Source organism: Callithrix jacchus, chromosome 7 (assembly GCF_049354715.1).
Source record: "Callithrix jacchus isolate 240 chromosome 7, calJac240_pri, whole genome shotgun sequence".
Classification (NCBI taxonomy): Eukaryota; Metazoa; Chordata; class Mammalia; order Primates; family Cebidae; genus Callithrix; species Callithrix jacchus.
Window position 1 is genome coordinate 49,862,332 of NC_133508.1, and position 23,853 is coordinate 49,886,184.

Below are 23,853 nucleotides of genomic sequence, written 5' to 3' on the forward strand. Positions count from 1 at the left end.
ACTAATCGGGAGGCTGAGGCAGGAAAATTGCTTGAACTGGGAGGCAGAGGTTGCAGGGAGCCGAGATCGTGCCACTGCACTCCAGCCTGGGTGACAGGGCAAGACTCCGTCTCAAAAAAAGAATTTTTTTTTTTTTTTAGTTTTTTCATTTTAAAAATTGACTCATGGTAAATTCAAACAGCACAATTTTTTTTTTTTTTTTGAGACAGAGTCTCACCCTGTCACCCAGGTGTGAGCCATTGTGCCGGCCAGCAATTAATCTTAGTAATGTATTTAACCCAAATGATCCAAAATATTATCACTTCAACATGTAATCAGCATATAAATATTAATGAGCTAATAGTGTGGCACTGTGGCAGGTGCCTGTAACCCAGAATTTTGGGAAGCCAAGGCAGGAGGAGATTGCTTGACTCCAAGAGTCCAGGAGTTCAGACCAGCCTGGGTAACAAAGTGAAACTCTTCCCCATGTCTACAGAAAATAAAAAACATTAGGTGTGGCTTCCAGCGTCTGTGGTTTCAGCTACTTGGGAGGCTGAGTGAAATGGGAGGATTGCTGGAGCCCAGGAGTTCAAGGCTGCAGTGAGCCATGCACCCTGGCACTCAGCAGCCTGAGTGACAGAATGAGACCCTGGCTAAAAAATAGGTTTTTGTTTTGTTTTTGACGGAGTTTCTCTCTGTTGCCTAGGCTCGAGTGCAGTGGCATGATCTTGGCTCACTGCAACCTCTGCCTCCCGGGTTCAAGCGATCCTCCTGCCTCAGCCTCCCAAGTAGCTGGGACTACATACGTGTGCCACCACTCCTGGCCAGTTGTATTTTTAATACAGACGGGGTTTCACCATGTTGGCCAGGCTGGTCTTGAACTCCAAACCTCAAGCAATCCACCTGCCTCGGCCTTCCAAAGTGCTAGAATTACAAACATGAGCCCCCGCATATATATATATATATATATATATATATATATATATATATATACACGTATATATACACACACACACACACACACACATTTATTTTATAATAATATATAAAATATATATTTTTTCTAAAAATTGAGATAGTTTAACAGTCTTTTTTGTCCTAAGTCTTATAGCGCATCTCGGTTTGCACTGGCTCAGGACTCAAGAGCCACATGTGGCAGGTGTTTACTGTACTGGCTTGGAGCCTTCCCTGCGGAGGCCAGGTCCTGCAGGGGACGTGTTTGCTGCAGTTTCCTAGTGTCTGGCGCATCAGGAGGGGCTCGGTGTTTGGGCAACCATGTAAGCTTGGGTAACCTCCCCTTTCGGTCTCCTGGGACTGCTGAGATTAAAGACAGCGGTGGATGTTAGAGACGCAGTTCAGTGACTGGCACTGATTCGCCGTTGTTGCTGCTGTTTTTCCTCAAGGGCGACTGAAGGGCGGCAGGCCCAAGCTCGCTTCTGTCAGCCTAGGCACGGACCTCCAGAGAGCGCTCCTCTAAGATTACAGAATGTAAGTCTGGATTCCAGAGCTGGCAGAGGCCCCAGGGTCAGGATCTAGGGCAATCGGCGAAAGAGAGGGAACCTCTACTCCAGGCCCTTGGTTTTTTGCCCCTTGACAGCTTGAGGCCCCGCCCCGCCCCGCCCCGCAGCTCCGGCCGGCGCCCGCCGGAACTGCAGCCCCCATAATGCAGCGGGAGTCCGAGCCTATCGGCTTGGGAAGCTCCGGCGGAGGAGGTGCCGTTGGAAGCGCCGAGGCGCGGGGCCTCAAAGGCGTAAGGAGTAGGCGGGGCGAGCCAGCTGGGCTCAGGGTGCACCAGCTCACCCGGGTCGAGGGGCGAGCCTGAGGCTACGGGAGACGCGCGCGTCCACTTCCCTTCTCCCGCCTCCCCCCGGGGCGGCGCTCGCTGGTGACGCAGTGAGTGTGATGGCCGCCGCGAGGCCGGGAAGGTGAAGGTGAGAGGGCGAGCAAGCCGGGGTGGCGGGGACTGGCCCGGCCCTGCCCGGCGAGTCCTGAGCAGCTCGACGTGGGCCGACGGGACTGTGGGGCCACGGGGATCTGGGATGCAGTCATGCGGGGGTCCCTACTCTTCGGCATCGCCTCGGGGCTCTACCATGGAGGCGAGAGGAGGGGGCGGGCCGCGGGACCTGGGACTGGGAGGTGGGCTCCCCTGTAGCTTCTCATCGCCCCCGCCTTTCCACCCTTCACGCCACGTTCTACCCCTGCCCCTTCTCTATTTTTTTATCCAGTTTTCATTTTGCCAGCTTTTACTCAGCATGCGATAGGTGTCCGCGTTCACCGCGGGAGCGTAGTGCCCTACCCTCCCCACTTTGGGCGCTTTCTGCCCTCTCGTTCAACCCCGTTTACTTGTATGACTTGTCACCGGACTGTAAGGCCCTGGACGGCAGGACTGTTTCTTATCCATTCCTAACCTGGCGCCTGACACACATAGAGAAAGCACAAAGAAAATGTTGAATAAATAGCTGTTTAGACGCACGAAGGCAAAACTGTCTCTTACCACCTCTCGTAATCCTTCATTGCTCTGTTTCTTTAAATTCTCAATCATCTCTCTTTCTTCTCCCCAGGAAAGGACTGTGATTGTCCGCTTCCTGTGTCCAAGGTTTGGGGGACTGGGGGAGGAAGGCAGCTCAATATAGTTAAAAAAGGAAGGATGCCGGTCACTGTGGCTCACGCCTGTAATCCTAGCAATTTGAGAGGTCGAGGCGGGCGGAACACCTGAGGTCAGGAGTTTGAGACCAGCCTGGCCAACACGTTGAAACCCTGTCTCTACTAACAATACGAAAGTTAGCCGGGCTTGGTGGCACACACCTGTAATCCCAGCCACTCAGGAGGCTGAGACAGGAGAATCGCTTGAACCTGGGAGGCGGGGGTTGAACCAAGCTCTCCTCACTGCACTCCAGGAGCTTTGGAGTCAAAGGGAGCTAATATTTCAGATCCCAGTTTAGACAATTGACTAATAGTCTATAAATCTTCAAGTATTCGAGGCCTCTGTTTTCCCCTTAGAATTGATAATTAAGTGAGATGCTTTGTAGCAGCTGGACACATTGGCTTTCCATCAGTTCCTCTCTAACTTGGTAGTCAGCTGTTCCATAGTCCTCAATCCCAATTTTTTTTCTTGGTTTTGCTCTGTCCTCTCCTCTCCCTCTCTGGATGTACCTTTCCCAGGGCTCCTGCAGGGCCCTCCCTGGGGCCTTGAACCTGCATGTGGCAAAACACATGCTTGTACACAGCCAGGATTGGTCCCACACCTCTGCGTTTTTTTCCCCAGGGCACTTCCTCACATGCCAGCCCAACTCCCCAGTACATCAATGAGTAAGCTTCCCTCAGGGGTGAGTCTGTTTGGCTTGAAACCTGATTAGACATGTTTTGCCCATCAGTGTTTCATTTTTGTTTTTTTGATACCTGGTCTATCTCCCTTTTCTTTTCTAGTAGGTCAGGACTGGTGGAGTCAACACAGTCCTCAATAGCCAACCTCAACCTGAGACAAGACAGAGGAGAACTCAGAATCTTTTTGTCTTCTGGACTCCAGCCATGTCCATGATGCCTACCCTGTGAAGATCTCTCACCATCCAAAAAAGTAAGCGGTAGCTGTGATTTCTGGCAACCTAGATTTGAGTTGAGTGGACAGGGGCGTGCTCTTCTGGACCTCTGGTGGCAAGTCTCTTGGATGGCATCCTCTTTGTATAGAGCCACAGCTTTCCAACCTCTGTTGAAAAACAACTGTATCTCTTTTCTACTTCTGTGCAGGATTTCGCTGGTTGCTGAGAGAGCCTGTTTAAAAGTTGACAGTTCAGAAAGTGGCTGGGATCTTTTGGGCTCCCCGAATAATTAGTTTCTATCTCCCTCATTTGGTCTTCTCTGCTGTGCTGGCTCCTCCCCATCTCTGCCCAGCAGAGGTTGGCTCCTTGTCACTCCTAAGAGTCTGTTCTGCCCCCTTTACCCTGTATACTCTTTTGTTTCAATTTCTCAGCTTCTTCTCTGTTCCAGTTGTGCCCGCAGACGATCCGCGGATCCATTTATTTTCCCTGCTAGGAGTTGCTCTACATAAAACTGGGTAAGGAGGTGGTGTGGATTCAGGGACTGTGCTTGGGATCCAGACACACCTTCCAGTGAATTTTGCTGTCTCTACACCCAAGATACCTAATACTCCTCAACTGATAGCCTAGGTTGAAGCAAAGCTTTTGACCACCTTGGAGGGCTAATAGCAGTTTCTGTTTAGAATTGGGTTCATTTCTGGTCTTAGGTTAATATTTGTTAATTCTGTGCCCCTGGTACTTTTTGGGGGTAGGGATTGGAGAGTACCAGAAAGAATGAGCCTTTCCCTAAAGCGTGATCCTCAGGATTTTAAAGGCTATTACACAGAAGGGTTTTTTCATTGAATGTATTTGTGAAATGCTGCATTCAGTACAGTTAAACTGGTGTCTTTACAACAAGCCTTCCTTCCCAAACTCTTGGCTGTACTCATGTACTCCACAGGAGGGGAATGGTAGCATATGATGTTTTACAAACTTATTCTACTATTGAACCTTCTTTACATGGGATATTGGGTGCAAGTGGAGTTCTGTGGATCACACTTTGGGAAATTCTGCCAGAAACTATCCAAAACTATAATCTCCAGAGCACTTATGAGGCAGTCAGCTTGAAGTGTGACACTTAGCATATAACTTACGTTGGAGCTGGGCTCTCAGACTGTGCTTATGGGATGGTTCTCATGTGCCTGTGGCAAGCTCTGTGGTGAAGCAGAGATTATCAAGGCTTTCCAGAGGAGGAACAGGAACCCAGCTGCCCGCCCTTCACCCATCTCAAAGCCTTGACATAATTGCGGGACACAGGGTGTGATAAAAACCAGAAGTCTGTGGGGTTGTTTGTTCTCTGTGAAGCATCAGGGGAGGCTTCATGGAGGGGTGACACTTGAGTTGGGTGTAGAAAGACAGTAGGAGTATGTCAAATGGGTGGGAAAGAAAGGAGGATTCTAGGTAAAAAGCAGTTCATGCAACACATATGTGGAATCTCAACTTGCAAAATTAGCGGAGCCAGATAAATCAGGCAGAGTTTGGAGAGGCTGACAATAGGTTTTATGCCAGGGGTTTGGAGGCAGCTGCAGGCTGAGTAGGGGTGAGAGCAGGGAGGCTCCTGGACCGGCTGAGCTTGTAACCTGGAGCTCTTAAGCTTCTACGGTGTTGAGTCTTGCAGTTGGTGAGCACTATGCTTTTGGTTTCATATCCCCAGGCTTGCAAACATTGACCAGAACTTAAATGCACCTGCTTCTAAAATTCCAGGTGATAGCAGGGAACTTGCTTCCTGCAGCAGGTCACTTCTGCAGTGGGGTGTCTCTGATTCTTCCCCAGCTGACTTGTTTATTCTATCTCCGTGGTAGCGGGGAAGGGCGTGATGGGTGTGGGATGAGTTGGCGGAGTTGCCTCTGCCCTCCCTGAAGGCTGGGTGTTCATGGAGAGAGTCTGTGATCTTGCTGGTAGAGTGTGTTGTTATTATTGCTTTATAACATGTAAAACTGCTTTAGCTCGTACTGTATGTGAAACATGTTGCTTGCATCATCAACTTTAGTCTTCTCACAATTTAGATAGTATTGTGGTAGTGGGATATTGGTTTTCATCCACGGATCCAGGCTCATAACTTCTATCCATAGCCCTTGTTATGGTCTTTTGTTATAATGTTAGATGTGTTAGGCCTTAGGGGCAGGCCTCTGACCTTCTTCTGCTGTTCTTCCACCCTAATCTTTCCCCACCTTTCTGACTGTGGGTCTTAAGACTCCCTTGAGAGTGTTGGACCCCATATCCTGGGGGAAAGAATGCTGATGTCATGAAGCTTCCATAAAAATCCAAGAGGACAGAGTTCAGGGAGCAGGTTACTGAAGAGAGACTTGCTTAGGGAGGGCACAGAAGCTACACGCATCTTTTCCCATACCTCCCTATGTGTCTCTATTTGTATCCTTTGCAATATCCTACATAATAACCCTGTAAACATAAGTGTTTCCCTGAGTTGGGTAAGCTGCTCCGGCAAATTAATCAAACTCAAAGAAGGGCTGATGTGAACCCCAGCCTGAAGTCAGTTGGTCAGAAGTTCAGGAAGCCCCAACTTAAGACTGGTGTGTTTGAGGGGTAATGGTGGAGAGGTGGGCAGTCCTGGGGACTGAGCCCTCAACCTGTGGGATCTGGTGCTATTTCTGGGTAGACAGTGTGGGAACTGACTGAGGACACCCAGCTAGTGTCCGCTGCTTGGTGTGTGGGAAGGAAACCCCCTCATTTTGATCACAGAAGTCTTCTTTTGTGTGAGGGTACAGAAAAAATGCAGTTCGAGAGTTTTTCTCTCCAATAGGTATCTTGTTTGTTGTACACATGAAGAAGTCAAGGTTCCAGGGTTAAATAACTTGCTTAAGTTTAAGGAGCCCAAAAATAATACAGTCACAATATGAACCCAGCTCTGCCTGATTCCAAACCTGTCTTAGGTAGTGCTGTATCGTGCCCCATCCCTGATCCCTTTTCTTTTTTCTTTCTTTTTCTTTTGTTTTGTTTTTTTGAGACAGAGTCTCATTCTGTTGCCCAAGCTGGAGTACAGTGGTGAGATCTTGGTTCACTGCAACCTCTGCCTCCCAGGTTCAGGTGTTTTTCTTGCCTCAGCCTCCGGAGTAGCTGGGACTACAGGCATGTGCCACCATGCCCAGCTAATTTTTTGTATTTTTAGTAGAGACAGGGTTTCACCATGTTGGCCAGGCTGGTCTTGAACTTCTGATCTCAGGTGATCTGTCTACCTCAGCCTCCCAAAGTGCTAGGATTACAGGCGTGAGCCACCACTTCCAGCCCCTGATCCCTTTTCTTTTCCTTTTGGGTGGCTTTCGTCTTGTGCCTGCCACATCCCCTCTTTCTTGAAGTCTGATCTGCCAGACCATGGCAAGCCTGATTTCAGTGCATCTCCTTTGCTGCTTTGGAAGAGTGAGAGTAGCATTTTCTTTCCAGTTTCCTTTCTCAGAGCTATACTGTCTTTAAGCCCTGGACATATGGCTTCCATGCCGAGCAAATTTCTCTCATAGTTGTGGCATTATGCTGAGGAGGAATGTAGAAATGGAAATGGTATCACTTGCTTCCCTCATCTCCAGAGGAATCATTAATATTGCACAACAACTTGTCAGTTTGGGCACACACATGGGTCCCCATCCCGCTTTGGATCAGCCTATCTTTCTGCCCACCCTTTGGGATGGTTAGTTCCTAAAAGTCCGTTTTGGCATTCAGTCTTCATACACCTCTTCTGGGTGTTCTTTCTGCTTCTCGGGTCCTTGTGCAACACCCTTTGGCTCCATTTGGAAGTTTCTCGTGTGCTTGCTTGGGAGCAACACCTTATTTCCCATCTAGAGAGAGTGAGCTTGCTGCTGGGTGGAGAACTGAGGGCCCTAAGATTAGGGTGGCTGGGGAGGCAGTGACAGACCCAGGTGCAGTCAGCTGTGCACAGGACCCCTCATCCAGGAGGTCTTTGCCTTTTGACTTCCCAGGATTGGTGGGCTCTGCTCGGGAAGCAGCTTTCGCCATGGTGGGAACTCTCAGGAGGGACCTGGTTGGGGTCCACTTTTGGGATCGGCATTTGCAGTCTTACCCTGGGCTCTACCTTCTAGTGTGTCTGCCTCTTTTTGATCTTTTTTTTTCTTTTGAGTCAGAGTCTAGCTCTTGCCCAGGCTTGAGTGCAATGGCTCACTGCAACCTCCGTTTAATCTCAGCACTTTGGGAGTCCAGTCCAAGGTGAGAGGATCATCGGAGCCCAGGAGTTTAAGACCAGCCTGGGCAATAAAAAAATTAGTCGGGTGTCGTGGGTGCATGCCTGTGGGCTCACATACTCAGGAGGCTGAGGTGGGAGGATTGCTTGGGCCCAAGAGGGTGAGGCCGCAGTGAGCTGTGAGCATTCCAGCCCAGGTAACAGTGAGATCTTGTCTCAAAATAAAAAGTAAATAAGTAAACAAACGGCCGGGCGCGGTGGCTCAAGCCTGTAATCCCAGCACTTTGGGAGGCTGAGGCGGGTGGATCATGAGGTCAAGAGATCAAGACCATCCTGGTCAAAATGGTGAAACCCCGTCTCTACTAAAAATACAAAAAATTAGCTGGGCATGGTGGCGCGTGCCTGTAATCCCAGCTACTCGGGAGGCTGAGGCAGGAGAATTGCCTGAACCCAGGAGGCGGAGGTTGTGGTGAGCCGAGATCACGCCATTGCACTCCAGCCTGGATAACAAGAGCCAAACTCCATCTCGGGAAAAAAATAAATAAATAAATAAGTAAACAAACAAAATATTAATATTACTTATCACAAAATGATGCGTTTATGGGTTTTTTCCCTTTTGGTTTCCAAAGTTTCTGTAGCACACATAGGCTATACTAAAAGAGACCAATAGTTTTTTTGTGGGTGTGTTTTTTATTTTATTTTTTGAAACTGAGTCTCACTCTGTCACCCAGGCTGGAGTGCAGTGACAGGATCTCCACCTCCCAGATTCAAGTTCACTTCAACCTCTGCCTCCCAGGTTCAAGCTGTTCTCCTGCCTCAGCCTCCTGAGTAGCTGGGATTACAGGTGTGCACCACCATGCCTGGCTAATTTTTGTGTTTTTAGTAGACTGGATTTCATCATGTTGGCCAGGCCAGTCTCAAACTACTGGCCTCAAGTGATCTGCTCACCTTAGCCTCTCAAAGTGCTAGGATAACAGGTGTGAGCCACCGAGCCCAGCCTGTTTTTTTTTTTTTTTTTTTTTTTGAGGCAGAGTCTTGCTATGTCACCTAAGCTGGAGTGCAGTGGTGTTATGTCTGCTCACTGTAACCTCTGCCTCCTGGGTTCAAGCAATTCTCTGCCTCAGCCTCCCAAGTAACTGGGATTACAAGTGCCCGCCACCACGCTGGCTAATTTTTTTTGTATTTCTAGTAGAGATGGTGTTTCACCGTCTTGACCAGGCTGGTCTTGAACTCCTGAACTCACGATCCACCCACCTTGGCCTCCCAAAGTGTTGGGATTACAGGAGTGAGCCACCATACCCAGCCTGAGACACTGTTCTTACCTCACCATCCTTTTTTCTGGTCCTGGAGGTTGCAGTGAGCCGAGATCCCTATATTCTCAATGGAACAGAGAACTAGTCCCTCTTCTCCCCCAAGCATTCCACCATCCCCCAAGCAGGACATCCTGAGGTAGGTGTTGCTCTGTTCGCTCACATTGGCTTCTCTTGCAGCGCAATGTCCCTGCTCTTCTCTCGATGCAACTCTATCGTCACAGTCAAGAAAGATAAGAGACACATGGCTGAGGTGAATGCTTCCCCACTCAAGCACTTTGTCACTGCCAAGAAGAAGATCAATGGCATTTTTGAGCAGCTGGGGGCCTACATCCAGGAGAGCGCAACCTTCCTTGAAGGTAAGATGGGCACCTGCTCAGCCAGGCCCACTCTTGCCTGTTTAGATATTTAGCTAATGGGATTTGGGGATGACAAAGTTCAGCTCTGCTCCTAGGGAACTCATGCCCAGATCACCTCAGAGATGCTGTCTCTGCTCTTGAAAATCATGTGGAATTTGAGTCTGGGGAGATGAGGCCAGGAAGACAAGGGAATGGCCATTTAGTAATTAAGAAGTCCACACATTTCATTTCGTTTAATCATTAAAGATAGGTGAATCTTATCCCCATCCTCAAGGCAAGCAAACTGAGGTTTGAGAGTTGTCAGATACCTTGTAAGTAACAGGTCAGGGCTTTACCCAGGTGTTTCCGACTCTGGAGCCCACGTGTTTTCCTTTGCCTGGTCCTGGCTGCCATTAATACCAGGCACTGTTTGAGTGTCAGTAATGCCTGACCAGGGTGCCCTCTCTGTGATATTTTTAGATTGCTGACAGAACTGTAGGAAACTTGTGTCACCTATGCTGTTTCTACTAGTTACTAATTTGAGCTCAACCTCTAGTTCCTTTTCTATCAGCAGAGAAGGACTGGTTCCCAGGGCCCTGCTCATTTGAGTGTCAACTCTATTGCTGGCTTCCTCAGGCTCCCTCTTTAAAAGGGCACTTTAGCTCCAGGTCCTGAGATTGACTGTGGAGATCCAGTAGCTGAGTCTTTTCTGCCCTTGGGTTTCCTCACCTGTGAAAGTGGGGCTCAGGTGTGAACAAGGGTTTCAGATTCTAGTCTGCAGAACCCTAGAAGTTCGGTGGTGGTGCTTCAGGGGTTGGCCCCTGGCTCAGGGGGCCGCCTTCTTTTCATTCTGCTCTCAGCTAGAGTAGCTTGGCTTCTCATTGTTTTATACCCCAGGCTGCTACACAAGATTGCCTTTGAAGAAAGAGACTGTCCAGTTTCATGCCCTCGTCTGTGCCCTGCCTTTTGAGTGGCACTTGATGCAATAGAAGGTGTTTCCTAAATACTTGTTGAACTAAAGAAATCTGAGTTTTAAAGTAGTATGATTGGTAGTTGGCAGTTGAAATAATTCCAAATCATTGCCTGTTTATCAGTGGCTATGGTGTGCCAGCCCTGTGCCAGGTGCTGGGCATGCAGAGATGGGGTAGATCAAGCGGCTGCCCTCCGGGATCCCAGAATAACCCTCTTGGAAGCTCTGAGTCCCTTGCTTACATGATGCTGTGGACAAACACATGCTTCATGCAGGTGTTTATGTGATGTGTGCTTTGATCTCTCTTTGTGTGAAAATATGAGGCCTCCCCTGTTGTTTAAATGGAAGGGAAAGAGCTGGAGTTATTCTGAGCTGTGTTGGGTCAGGGAGGGAATGGTGGAATGGTTCTTGCCTGGGGACCATTTCTAACAGGCAGCTCGTTGGCCTGCTGGCTGTCACTTTTAAGTGTAGCCACATGCTTGAGAGCCAGCTTCCTCCAAGGGACATTCCAAAGGCCATGCCCAGGTGCCCATATAAGGGAGGAATATTGATGCATGTGGGGCAGAGGTGACTGGTGGACAGAGCAGGCGGGGAGATGGGGGTGTTATTGACTTGGTCACTTCCTTTCATGGTGCTGGCTGCAAGGGAAGCTCACTGGGCGGGCCTTGACACACCCTTGTCGTGCTTCAGATGCTTTGGGAGTGTTCTCAGGGCTGGGGCCTGTCTGCTGGTTCACATGAGTGTGCAGAGGGACCAAACACCCTTCTGTGTCACCCTTCTGTGACCGAAGCACCTGTCTGGTGTGAGTCCTAGACAGGATAGTGGTAGGATCTCACTCAGTTGCTCCTGTTTGTAGTAATTTTTAGCCATCTGCTTTTTAAGGGCACTGGGAAAAAGCAGTGCAGTGATCCAAGGGTCTGTTCACTTAGCAAATATTTGTGCACCTAATGGTGCTGTGATCGGATAGTGTGGCCCTCATGAGGTAGATGGCACAGACAGGTGAGCTGGACAGTTACCTTATGGTGAGGTAAGAGCTGAGATGGGAGAAGTATAGGGTGCTGGGGCACACAGAGAAGGGGTCTGGGGTCCTGACTCAGGTTCAGGGGGTGGACAGAGAAAGCTTCCTTTGGGGCAGTGCTGTCTAAGCTAGACTTGAGGTCAAGTGAGAATGAGCCAAGTTGCTCCAAGGCAGTGTAGTGTAGTGTGTCCGTTCTTCAGAGACTGGGGAAGGGGTTTGGGCAGCAGGGAGTGGAGCCAGAGGGCTGAGGAAGCTGGTGAGTTTGGGGATATGATGAAGGAGACTGTGAGGCAGCGGGTGGCAAGAGGCCAACAGAGCCAGGACAGGGAGGGCCTCGAGAAGTGACACAGAGTGGTTAAGTGCCTGGACTCAGAGCCAGGCTGCCTAATTCAAATCCTAGCTCTGCCTTTTACTGACTTTGGGGCCATGTTAACAAAGAGGACCAAAGGAGAGAACGAATTTGAAAAGTGACTGAAACAGTGCCTGGCATGTGGTAAGAATTTTGTAAATATTTGTTAGGAAAAAATAGACAAGGATGGCAGTTAACATTCAGGTATTCATCTTATACCAGCCGCCTTTCATAGCACTCTGTGTTTTATTCACGTGATCCTCACAATGGTCTAGTGTAGTAGGTATTGTCTTATTGCCATTTTGTGTGTAAGGAAACTAAGACCCAGAAAGGTTCTTTTTCTTGAGGCCACAGAGCTAGAAGGTGGTAAGAACCAGCTTCAAAACCAGGCAGTGTTGCTCCTGAGCCATGTTCTTAACCACCACACCATGGGGCCACCGTAGGGGATTTGGAACTCAGCCTGTCGGCTGCAGGGAGCCAGAGGTGGACTTGTTTAGGGTGAGCAAGGCCGGCACTCTGGCCCTTCCAGACTTGTGACTGTGGAACTCCTCTACCACATGGTGACCCATTTCGATTCCCACCTCCAGACACCTACAGGAATGCAGAACTGGATCCCGTTACCACAGAAGAACAGGTTCTGGACGTCAAAGGTTACCTCTCCAAAGTGAGAGGCATCAGCGAGGTGCTGGCCCGACGGCACATGAAAGTGGCTTTTTTTGGCCGGTAGGTCGTTGAGGCCCCCACTCTTTCTTCCTGGCTGAGAGGGAGGGAGGCCCTTTGTGCGAGGTCACAGAATGTTCCAGGGTAGGGACATGCTTCAGAATTCATTGCTTTCCTTTTAATTTATATTTTATTTATTTATTTGATTTTGGAGACAGGGTTCTCTCTCACCCAGGCTGGAAGCTTATTACAGCCTTGAGCTCCCTGGGTGGGAGAATCACCGGAGCCTCCTGAGTGGCTGGGACTGCAGGTGCATGCCATCAAGCCTGACTGATTTTTTTTTTTTTTTTTTTTTTAATTTTCTCATTGTGCTTAAAAGCACATAATATAAAATGTACCGCCTTAGTGGGCTTCCTATCTCACTGGGTGCAGGTAAGTTCATTGTAGTTCTGCTCTAGTGATGTGGCTGGAAAACTTCAACTCAGTGAGAAACACTGTTTAGCACAGGTTGAAAGCTCTGAGACTCAGAGCAGATGAGTCTGCTGAGCTATTTTCAAGAAGCAGAAATGGCCCGGTGTGGTGGTTCACACCTGTACTCCCAGCACTAGGAGGCTGAGGCAGGAAGATTGCTTGAGCCCAGGAGTTTGAGAACAGCTTGAGCAACATGGCAAGAGCCCCATCTCTACAAAAAATTTAAGAAATTTAAAAATTAGCTGGGCATGGTGGCACATAACTGTAGTCTAAGCTACCTGGGAGGCTGATGTGGGAGGATCACTTGAGCCCTGATGGTTGAGGCTACAGTGAGCTGTATTCCTGTAAATAACACAAGGGGGGAATGTGACATGCTAATTGCCCTATAAACTGCATACAGTGAGCTGTATTCATGCCACACACCACTGCACTCCAGCTTAGGCAACAAAGCAAGATCCCATATCAAAAAAACAAAAACAAAAAAAATCAGAATACATGAAAGGGGTGTGATAGGTAACAATGAGAAAGTAGGCCAGGCACGGTGCCTCACACCTATAATCCCAGCACTGTGGGAGGTCAAGGTAGGTGGATCATCTGAGGTCAGAAGTTCAAGACCAGCCTGGCCAACATGGCGAAATTCTGTCTCTACTAAAAATGCAAAAATTAGCTGGGCATGGTGGCGTGCGCCTGTACTCCTGTGTCCCAGCTACTCGGGAGGCTGAGGCAGGAGGACCACTTGAACCCGGGAGGAAGAGGTTGCTTGCAGTGAGCCGAGATTGCAGCATTGCACTTGAGCCTGGATGACAGAGAAAGACTTTGTCTAAAAAAAAAACAGAGGGGCCGGGCGCTGTGGTTCACACCTGTAATCCTAGCACTTTGGGAGGCCGAGGTGGGTGGATCACCTGAGGTCAGGAGTTCAAAACCAGCCTGGCCATCATGGTGAAACCCCATTTAAAAAATAAAATAAAATAATGAGAAAGTACTCTTGCCTTTAGCCTGGCAGTTGTCAGCTGGGACTGACAAGGTGGAGCTTCATGTGTAAGGAGGAGCTTGATGGGAGAGAAGCAGTGAAACATGCCTTGTGTGGGCAACACTGGGGTCATTTAGACTGAAGAAGACGCCCTGGGGGGTGAGTCAGTGGTTTCAGGTAGGCCTGCAGTAAACTTTGGAGACAGTCTCCATAAGTGACGCTTGCTGAGGGTAGCTGTGTGGTTGAAGGGGCAGACAGTGCGCTGTGGGAGCCTCTTGCAGATTGATCTGAAATGATGAACCAAGGACATGTCGCAGGTTTGGGCCTGGGGTGTTTATTCATTTTAATAAACAGCATCTACTCTTTGTCTCTCAGCACTGTCTGGGCACTGGTGACATTGAAGTGAATAGGGCTTTGGCCCTCCAGGCTGGTATCTGCATTGTGAAAGTGATTCAGGTCAGTTAGAGGTGGCTTTGCTGACAGCTGTTACTTCCTCCTAGGACGAGCAATGGGAAGAGCACTGTGATCAATGCCATGCTCTGGGACAAAGTTCTGCCCTCTGGGATTGGCCACACCACCAATTGCTTCCTGCGGGTGGAGGGCACAGATGGCCATGAGGCCTTCCTCCTCACCGAGGGCTCAGAGGAGAAGAGGAGCGCCAAGGTGAGGGTGCCAGGCCAGCTCTCAGCCCTGCACCTGTTGGTGGGGCAAGTTGTGACACGGCTGACCGCACCTCTAGGGAGAGGGCAACACTACCCTGTGGAGGTGAATTGGGAGACCCTATTTTAGACGAGCTTTTTGAAGGATGTGAGAGCTTCTGGGGGCTGGCTGGGGCAGTTTTCAGAAACGTGGACCACCAAGAATGAGGACTGTGCTATTCCTCGTACAGCTCTGAGTGGCCACTGACGTCTCTTCGCTAATTAAGAAAGACAGTGTGTACCATGTTCTTCTTGGGATTTTGCCAGAGAGGGATTCCTCCATTTGCTCTGTGTCTCTGACCTATCAGTCAGGGGCTGACACTCTGAGTTTTTTGAGAGGCAGCTGCATTCTTGTTTGGGGCTAGATGCTCAATTTGCTTCATAAAGAATCCATCAGTGCAGAACAGATGACTTTAGGATAATATCCAGGAAAGAAGCTCAAAAGAGCAGTGGGTTCTTACTGACAACGCCCAGCTGTTAACTTTTTATGTGAAAGAAGAGAGGGTAGCAGATATAGGCAGCGGTCCCAGCCACTGTTTTGTGATGCAGCAGCATAGGAATCTCCTGGCTTGGTGGTTCCTCCTCAGCTTGATCTTTCTTTCTTCCACATCAGACTGTGAACCAGCTGGCCCACGCCCTCCATCAGGACAAGCAGCTCCATGCTGGCAGCCTGGTGAGTGTGATGTGGCCCAACTCTAAGTGCCCACTTCTGAAGGATGACCTCGTGCTGATGGACAGGTAAGAAGGAGGTACCCTCCTAGGAGGTCCAAACTGGGAGGCACCAGGTTTCCATTTCTGGATAATCCAGGATAGAGTCCCTGGGCCCCATCCTCACTCTGCTTAAGTATCACTGCCTTTCAGATGGGCTCAACCAAATCCTCTGGCCTCTTGGCTTTCCTCTAGAGTCTGGTTACTCTACCCATTGCATCAGTGCCCTGCAGTTGTCCCAGGGATGGCCTGTAAAAGATAGGAGGAGTGCTCAAAAGTTGGGGAGGCTCTCAACCTCAGCCCAGTGCCAGCACGTGTACTAGGGGTGGGGAGTTGTGGTGGAGTCAGAGGTGTGTTTTATTTCTCTTGAAGAAACACTTTGCCTTGGCTTTGTGGACAGGTTATAACTATACCAAGAAGTACAGTATTGTAGTGTTTACCTGGCCTCACATCAAGTCACAACTTCATCTTTATATATTATCTTTAAAGTAGAACTATAAATAATTCTGTTTTTATAAAAGCAATAGATGTATGTACTTAAAAACACTCATTTCCAGGCAATCTGGAAGGATATGAAATGGAAAGTAAAAACTGGTTATGATGGCCAGGCCTGATTTCTCTCCCCTCCCTGGCTTTCTCCTCTGTGGCCTGCCTGCCTCACAAGTCCCCGGTGTGTTCTCAGCAGGAAGAGTAGGGCTCCTGCTCTGCCTGATGATTTGGTTTACCCCTGTCACTTTTAGCCCTGGTATTGATGTCACCACAGAGCTGGACAGCTGGATTGACAAATTTTGTCTGGATGCTGATGTGTTTGTGCTGGTGGCCAACTCAGAGTCTACCCTGATGCAGACGGTAACTCCTCCTTTGCCTTCTCCCAAGCTCCGAGCACCCCCTGGGCAGGCAGCTGACAGGGCCTTGGCTGTCAAGCTCCTGCTCCACCAAGGTCTTACCCTTTATCTAGGAAAAACACTTCTTCCACAAGGTGAGCGAGCGTCTCTCCCGGCCAAACATCTTCATCCTGAACAACCGCTGGGATGCATCTGCCTCGGAGCCTGAGTACATGGAGGAGGTTAGCGCCTCTGTTTGGCAGTTTGGGGATTGCCACCCTGAGGGAGCACTGTCTGCCACTGGGGCCACTTCATGCACTCCTGGATCTAGTGACTTCCTGAACTAATTTTATTGCCAAAGAATTCTCCAGATACACTTCTATGGTGTCTTCTGGTAGCCTTCCTCTTCTCCCATTCACTTTGCTGGATGTACCCCCTCTTCAAGCCACTCTCCTCTAGGTCTGAAAAGGATCCCTGCTGCATTAGTGCATCTTTGGGGCCAGTGCTCAGTTTGGTTTCTGAGGAATTAATACAGAAGGCTCAGCTCTAGGGAGGCCTCTGGGAAAGAGGAGTGAAGAACTGGTTCTTACTGGTGACTCAACTCTTAGCTGTTTACTTATTTATTTAGAGACTGGGTTATGAGGCTGGCTGATTTTTGTATTTTTGGTAGAGACGGGGTTTTCCCATGTTGCCCACACTGTTCTTGAACCCCTGGGCTCACGCGATCCATCCACCTCAGCCTCCCAAAATGCTGGGATTACAGGCATGAGCCACCACACCCTGCCTCACAACTCTTTATATGTGTGAAATGAAAGACAAAGGGGTAACAAACTGGGCATGGTGATGCACACCTATAGGCTGAGAGAGGATCCCTTGAAACCAGGAATTTGAAACCACCCTGGGCAGTGTAGCAAAACGCCATCTCCAAAAAAAACAAGGGTAATAGATTGATAATATAGTAATATGGGATGATAAAACATGCAGCTGCAGTCAGTAGGCTGGAGTCCAAATTCCTTTTTTTTTTTTGAGAAGGAGTTTTACTCTTGTTGCCCTGGCTGAAGTGCAATGGTGCGACCTCTGCCTCCTGGGTTCAAGGAACTCTCCTGCCTCAGCCTCCCTAATAGCTGGGATTTCAGGCACCTGTCACCACGCCTGGCTAATTTTTCTGCTTTTAATAGAGATGAGTTTCACCGTGTTGGCCAGGCTGGTCTCAAACTTCCTGATCTCAGGTGATCCATCTGCCTCGGCCTCCCCAAGTGCTGGGATTACAGGCATGATCCATTGTGCCTGGCTTGGGATCCAAATTCTGACTGACACTAGACAGTGTGGCTTTGGTAGATTCCTTGACCCTTCTGGTAATCCAGTTTCCTCACCAGTGTAATGGTGTGATAAATAGACTTCTTGAGAGGATGAAATCAGTTAAAAATGCCTGACACGTGGTAGGTGTCTATAGGAGGTTATTATCACATTTTATCGGTAGAACCCTGGGATGTCAGAGCCAGGAGAGGTTTTCTAGTGATGCCCACTCCTTTTGTAAACAGTGCTCCAGGAGTACACAGCTTGTCAGAGTATAGCTCCAGATTTAAGTTTCTTGCCCCCAGGGTTCCTTTCCTTCCAAGGCACCAAAGTAAGGTAATGTGTAGGCTTAACAAGAGGCAGTCTGGGGCACATTTAAGCATTTCTGCTTGTATATCATAAAATATCTTTGTCAGGCTCTATGTCAAGTAACCCCCATGCATTGGTCTAGGAAACTTGGTAGTAAGAGAGCAGAATAGTGGGAGACATTGCACCGTGTATGTGTTTATACCTTTGGCTGTTGAGCCATGTGAATGTATTGCCTCTTCTTTTTTCTTCTCACTCTGTCTCCCAGGCTGGAGTGCAGTAGTGCAGTCTTGGCTCACTGCAACCTCCGCCTCCAGGTTCAAGCGATTCTCCTGCCTCAGCCTCCTGAGTAGCTGGGATGACAGGCGCCTGCCACCATGCCTGGCTAATTTTTTTGTATTTTTAGTAGTAGAGATGGGGTTTCACCATGTGGGCCACTGGTCTTGAACTCCTGACCTCAAGTGATCCACCTGCCTTTGCCTCCCAAAGTGCTGGGATTACAGGCATGAGCCACCGTGCTCAGCCTCTTATTACGTATTCTTTTTTTTTTTTTGAGATGGAGTCTCACTCTGTCACCCAGGCTAGAGTGCAATGGTGTGGTCTCAGCTCATTGCAACCTCTGCCTCCTGGGTTCAGGCAGTTCTCCCGCCTCAGCCTCCCGAGTAGCTGGGACTGCAGGTGTGTGCCACCACACCTGGCTAATTTTTGTGTTTTTAGTAGAGATGGGTGTTTCACTATGTTGGCCAGGCTGGTCTCAAACTCCTGATCTCTTGATCCACCTGCCTCAGCCTCCCAAAGTGCTGGGATTACAGGTGTGAACCACAGCACCTGGCCTTATTATTTATTTATTTATTTTTTAAGACGGAGATTTGTCACCCAGGCTGGAGTGGAGTGGCATTATCTTGGCTCACTGCAACCTCTGCCTCCTAGGTTCAAGTGATTCTCCTGCCTCAGCCTCCCAAGTAGCTGGGATTACAGGCGTGTGCCACCACAGCTGGCTGTTTTTTGTATTTTTAGTAGAGACGGGGTTTCACTATGTTGGTCAGGCTAGAGTCAAACTCCTGACCTCCAGTGATCCATCCACCTTGGCCTCCCAAATTACAGGCATGAGCCACTGTGCCTGGCACCTATTTTTTTTTTTTTTTAGGCCGAATCTTGCTCTGTCACCCAGGCTAGATTGCAGTGGCACTATCTCAGCTCACTGCAACCTCCGCTTCCTAGGTTCAAGCGATTCTCCTGTCTCAGCCTCCTGAGTAGCTGGGATTATAGGCGCCTGCCACTGTGCCTGGCTAGTTTTTGTATTTTAGTAGAGACGAGGTTTCACCACCTTGTTCAGGCTGATGTCAAACTCCTGACCTCATGAGTCACTGTGCCCGGCCCTGGCACCTATTCTTTTAATAAAAGAGGCAGGTGGGGGCTGTGGGGCCGCCTGCACCCACTCTGGACACATTTGTTTGGGCTCCAGGTGCGACGGCAGCATATGGAGCGTTGTACCAGCTTCCTGGTGGATGAGCTGGGTGTGGTGGATCGATCCCAGGCTGGGGACCGCATCTTCTTTGTGTCTGCCAAGGAGGTGCTCAACGCCAGGATTCAGAAAGCCCAGGGCATGCCTGAAGCAGGTAATGATCAGAACAGATGTCCTTCTTTTCCCTGATGTTTGAGACATTTTGTCTTATGCTGACTCTATCAGTAGAAAATCCTTCTGAGAAGGGAATGCTGAGAATAGCCGAGTGAGAGACTCTTGCTCTTTAGCCAGTGGCTTGGTTTCTGGCTAAAGATTCTATCATTTTCCTCTGCTGCTGCTATTTTTGGACTAATGCAGTACAATTCTCCTAGGGGGCGCTCTCGCAGAAGGCTTTCAAGTGAGGATGTTTGAGTTTCAGAATTTTGAGAGGAGATTTGAGGTGAGTCCTTTGATTCTGGTGTCTGGTGATTCTGTGCCTCCCCAGCTCCCACTGGCTATGTCCCTGGCAGTGAAAGCCAGTGTCTGCCCTTTGGCTATAGCCCCTGCCTCCCTCGGTGTCTCTGTGTGTTCCAGGAATGCATCTCCCAGTCTGCAGTGAAGACCAAGTTTGAGCAGCACACAGTCCGGGCCAAGCAGATTGCAGAGGCGGTTCGACTCATCATGGACTCGCTGCATGTGGCAGCTCGGGAGCAGCAGTAAGAGTCCAAGACACCAGATAGGTGGAGCGTGCTGCTGAGATGAGGGTGCTTCACCCCTGCTCTGGGCAGTTAGGCAGGGCTGAGTCTCTGGGCTCCCATCTAGGACCCTTTCCCTGGCCACCAGACCATGTTAAAGCCACATAGACAGCCTGGTGAGGAGGGCAGCTGGGTGCTTGATCACCCCACCTGGTCTGTGCTGCATGATCCCGTGTTGGAGGCCTTGGCCCATGCCCTGCTGAGCTCTGCAGCCATTCTCAGAGCCTGAATGTATTATTAAAAACAACATTCCAGCCAGGAGCAGTAGCTCATGCCTGTGATCTCAACACTTTGGGCAACTGAGGCAGGAGGACTGCTTGAGGTCAGGAGTTTGAGTCCAGCCCAGATAACATAGTGAGACCCCACCTCTACAAAAATTTTAAAAAGCAGCTGGGCATGGTGGCGCACACCTATAATTCCAGCTACTTGGGAGGCTGAGGCAGGAGGATTGCTTGAGCCCAGGAGTTCAAGGTTCTAGTGAGCTGTGATCACACCACTGCACTCCAGCCTGGGCTACAGAGTGAGACCCTGTCACTAAAGAATAATACAAAACCATCTTGCTTCTGTCACACAGAATTGACTTTCTCAATTGTTTATATGAAGTTAAAAAAAAGTTCAGTGCCCTTTTCTTTTACACTTGTACCAGTGTCACTCTGCCCCGAGGCACCATAATCACGAATTTACATAGTCCTGTCACCCATTCAAACGGTACTTTTTACATAAATGCCGAAGAATATGTAAGGTTTTTACATGGTTCAGACGTGCAGATGTGGCATCACACAGTCTGTCACTGTATCTGACCTGTCTTTCCACTCAACGTTGTTTTTCCCTTTATCCTTGTTAGTACGTGTAATTCGAGTTTCTGAGTAGTAACTGCTATAGTATATTCCATTGTGAATATGCCTCATTTTCCTATGGATGGAGTTTTAGATTTTTTTTTTGCTATTGTAAACCCCACTGCAGTGGACATCGGTTCATGTGTCCGCTTGTGCAGCTTTGTAAGAGTCCTCCTGGGGTCCTAGCGGCAGTGATTCTGTCTTAGGTACATGCGTTTCAAGTTGTAGTCAGTTTTACTTGATTGCGCTCTACAACAGCCATACCCATTCAGTGCGTGACAATACTGTCCACAGGCTTGCCATTTCCTCAGCTCTCACCAGAATGTCAGGCCTGGCCATTTTTGCCAGGACTTGGTGGAAAACAGTGCCCTTAAAATTTTCATTTCTGGCCGGGCGCGGTGGCTCAAGCCTGTAATCTCAGCACTTTGGGAGGCCGAGGCAGGTGGATCATGAGGTCAAGAGATCGAGACCATCCTGGTCAACATGGTGAAACCCCCCTCTACTAAAAATACAAAAAATTAGCTGGGCATGGTGGCACGTGCCTGTAATCCCAGCTACTCGGGAGGCTGAGGCAGGAGAATTGCCTGAACCCAGGAGGCGGAGGTTGCGATGAGCCGAGATCGTGCCATTGCACTCCAGCCTGGGTAACAAGAGCGAAACTCCGTCTCAAAAAAAAAAAAAAAAAATTCATTTCTGTGGTTACTAGTGAGGTTGAGCTTTTTCCCTATATTAATTGGCAGAATTTGTTTAAACCCCCTTAAAGCGCCCTCCCTGTGCTGTCACCACCTCCTCTACCACATAAAAGACTGAAGAGTACACAGTTGGCTGCAGGGGCCCCTTCCTACCTGGGAAGGGGAAGGCCATGCCGCTGGGTGCATGTGTGCCGCCCTGCCAGGCAAGATAGCGGGTGGGGCACTGTGGGCTTTCTGGCATTCCCTCTTGCTCCTCTGCTTGGTCAGGCAGGAACATGGATTTTTCACCAGTACTCTGCTTTCAGGGTTTACTGCGAGGAAATGCGTGAAGAGCGGCAAGACCGGCTGAAATTTATCGACAAACAGCTGGAGCTCTTGGCTCAAGACTATAAACTACGAATTAAGCAGATTACAGAGGAGGTGGAGAGACAGGTGAGCAATGAGGAGGAAGCATTCTGGGGGGATTTGGACTCCGAGTAGAGTCCAGAAGAAAGCAGACATCCTCCTCTTAGGAGCTTCTCAGCCTTCCAGAAGGAAGTTATGGCCCTGCTACAAGGATAGAGCTGCCTTTTGGGTTCTGCTGTGGGGTTGTGGGATGCTGGGCATGTTCCCCCTCCTCTGGACCTCCACAGATCATGTGGTCGTTTGATCAGGCCTTAATTCCATAGAGGAGCGGAAGAGGCTGCTGGTGTGAGGAAGGATGTGCCCTCTGGTAAGGATCTCCTGGTGCTGCAAGACTGAACCTTGTCTTCCTTGATACTTAACAGTGTGCTTCCTTTTGCCGTAGGTGTCGACGGCAATGGCCGAGGAAATCAGGCGCCTCTCTGTGCTGGTGGACGATTACCAGATGGATTTCCACCCTTCTCCAGTAGTCCTCAAAGTTTATAAGAATGTGAGTCATGGAGCAACAGGTCCTCTTGGCAGGGGTCCCAAAAGTGATTCAGGCCCTGCTGGTGCATGTGGCCAGAAGGGAATTTTTATGGGGTGCTTCTCTTAACCTCCCTTTTCTGGTGGCAGGAACTGCACCGCCACATAGAGGAAGGACTGGGCCGAAACATGTCCGACCGCTGCTCCACAGCCATCACCAACTCCCTGCAGACCATGCAGCAGGACATGATAGGTTAGTACCTAGGGGAACTTGGGACTTGTGGCCCTGGGCTGCCCAGAGATCGGATTCGGAGGCCAATCTAAAAAAATCAGGACTTCCCTTATCTGTCACCTATCATGACGGTTCAACTCAGTACCTTCAGGTTCTAGGTACATACTGTGATCTCATTCTTGTTTGTTTTTTGAGACAGAGTCTTACTCTGTAACCCAGGCTGGAGTGCAGTGACATGATCTTGGCTCACTGTGACCTCTGCCACCTAGGTTCAAGCGATTCTTCTGCCTCAGCCTCCCGAGTAGCTAGGATTACAGGTGTGCACCACTACACCTGGCTGATTTTTTTTTTTGTATTTTTAGTAGAGATGGGGTTTCATCTTGTTGGCCAGGCTGGTCTCGAACTCCTGACTTCAAGTGATCCACCTGCCTCAGCCTCCTAGAGTGCTGGGATTACAGGCATGAACCACCAAGCCTGGCCTTTTGAACTCATTCTGTACACAGGGTTGGGGAGCCCATCTTGTGCTACCACATGGGTCTATCCTAGGCTGAGAATTGGGCCTGCTCCTTTAAGTTCATGTGAGGCATAAGCATTAGCAGATATGGCATCATGAGTCCACTTGAGCTAGGGAGAGCTGGCCTCAAGTGAGGCATGCTCAGTCTCACGGGTGACTTGCCTGGGGTATGGTTCCCGGGCAAAGCTGTTCGGCGTCCCTGGCAGTAGCTAGTGCAGTTCTGGCTTGGCGCTGCTGTGGCGCAGGGCTGAGCTGATAAGCTTTTCCCCCATTTCTCTACCTGACAGATGGCTTGAAACCCCTCCTTCCTGTGTCTGTGCGGAGTCAGATAGACATGCTGGTTCCACGCCAGTGCTTCTCCCTCAACTATGACCTGAACTGTGACAAGCTGTGTGCTGACTTTCAGGAAGACATTGAGTTCCATTTTTCTCTCGGATGGACCATGCTGGTGAATAGGTTCCTGGGCCCCAAGAACAGCCGTCGGGCCTTGATGGGCTACAATGACCAGGCAAGCAAAGTTCCTCACCTCAGGGCCATTGTGGGAGGTCAGTGTGTACCCCGCCTCCAGACATAGGAACCATTCTAAAACGGGGGGTTCCCTAAGGTCAGCAGCTGTGTGGGGTGCCCCCCCACAGTACACCACAGTCAGAATGTTTGCTACTGATTGACCTGGATTTGTTCTAAGCAGTACTATTTGTGAAATGACAGATGCTAGTATTTTTTTCTAATACACATTAAAGTATGTAGCTATTAAAAAAAGATGACTTCACGGTGGCTCAAGCCTGTAATCCCAGCACTTTGGGAGGCCGAGGCGGGTGGATCATGAGGTCAAGAGATAGAGACCATCCTGGTCAACATGGTGAAACCCCCTCTCTACTAAAAATACAAAAAATTAGC

The 23,853-nt window shown here is 49.4% G+C and overlaps 1 protein-coding gene across 22 annotated transcripts in view; it reads left to right on the forward strand.

Moving 5' to 3' along the window:
- Nucleotides 1-1,171: 1,171 nt before the first annotated feature.
- The window catches only part of MFN2 (mitofusin 2), a 28,847-nt gene continuing 6,165 nt past the window's right edge, over nt 1,172-23,853 (forward strand). Inside the window, exons 1-18 of one of the 22 annotated variants that reach the window (XM_078330393.1) lie at nt 1,172-1,256; nt 1,383-1,467; nt 3,245-3,305; nt 3,406-3,553; nt 3,964-4,030; nt 9,189-9,367; nt 12,271-12,406; nt 14,285-14,447; nt 15,096-15,220; nt 15,931-16,039; nt 16,149-16,256; nt 19,082-19,235; nt 19,453-19,520; nt 19,655-19,776; nt 21,649-21,775; nt 22,131-22,235; nt 22,361-22,463; nt 23,244-23,464. In XM_078330393.1, coding sequence (XP_078186519.1) covers nt 9,193-9,367; nt 12,271-12,406; nt 14,285-14,447; nt 15,096-15,220; nt 15,931-16,039; nt 16,149-16,256; nt 19,082-19,235; nt 19,453-19,520; nt 19,655-19,776; nt 21,649-21,775; nt 22,131-22,235; nt 22,361-22,463; nt 23,244-23,464 — 1,716 coding nt within the window. In that variant the 5' untranslated portion in view covers nt 1,172-1,256; nt 1,383-1,467; nt 3,245-3,305; ... (1 more) ...; nt 3,964-4,030; nt 9,189-9,192. Of the gene's footprint in view, nt 1,468-1,871; nt 1,911-3,244; nt 3,306-3,405; nt 3,554-3,946; nt 4,031-9,188; nt 9,368-12,270; nt 12,407-14,284; nt 14,448-15,095; nt 15,221-15,930; nt 16,040-16,148; nt 16,257-19,081; nt 19,236-19,452; nt 19,521-19,654; nt 19,777-21,648; nt 21,776-22,130; nt 22,236-22,360; nt 22,464-23,243; nt 23,465-23,853 lie in introns of those variants that run through there. The other 21 variants (XM_078330391.1, XM_078330392.1, XM_078330390.1 and 18 more) reach the window with 21 other exon arrangements.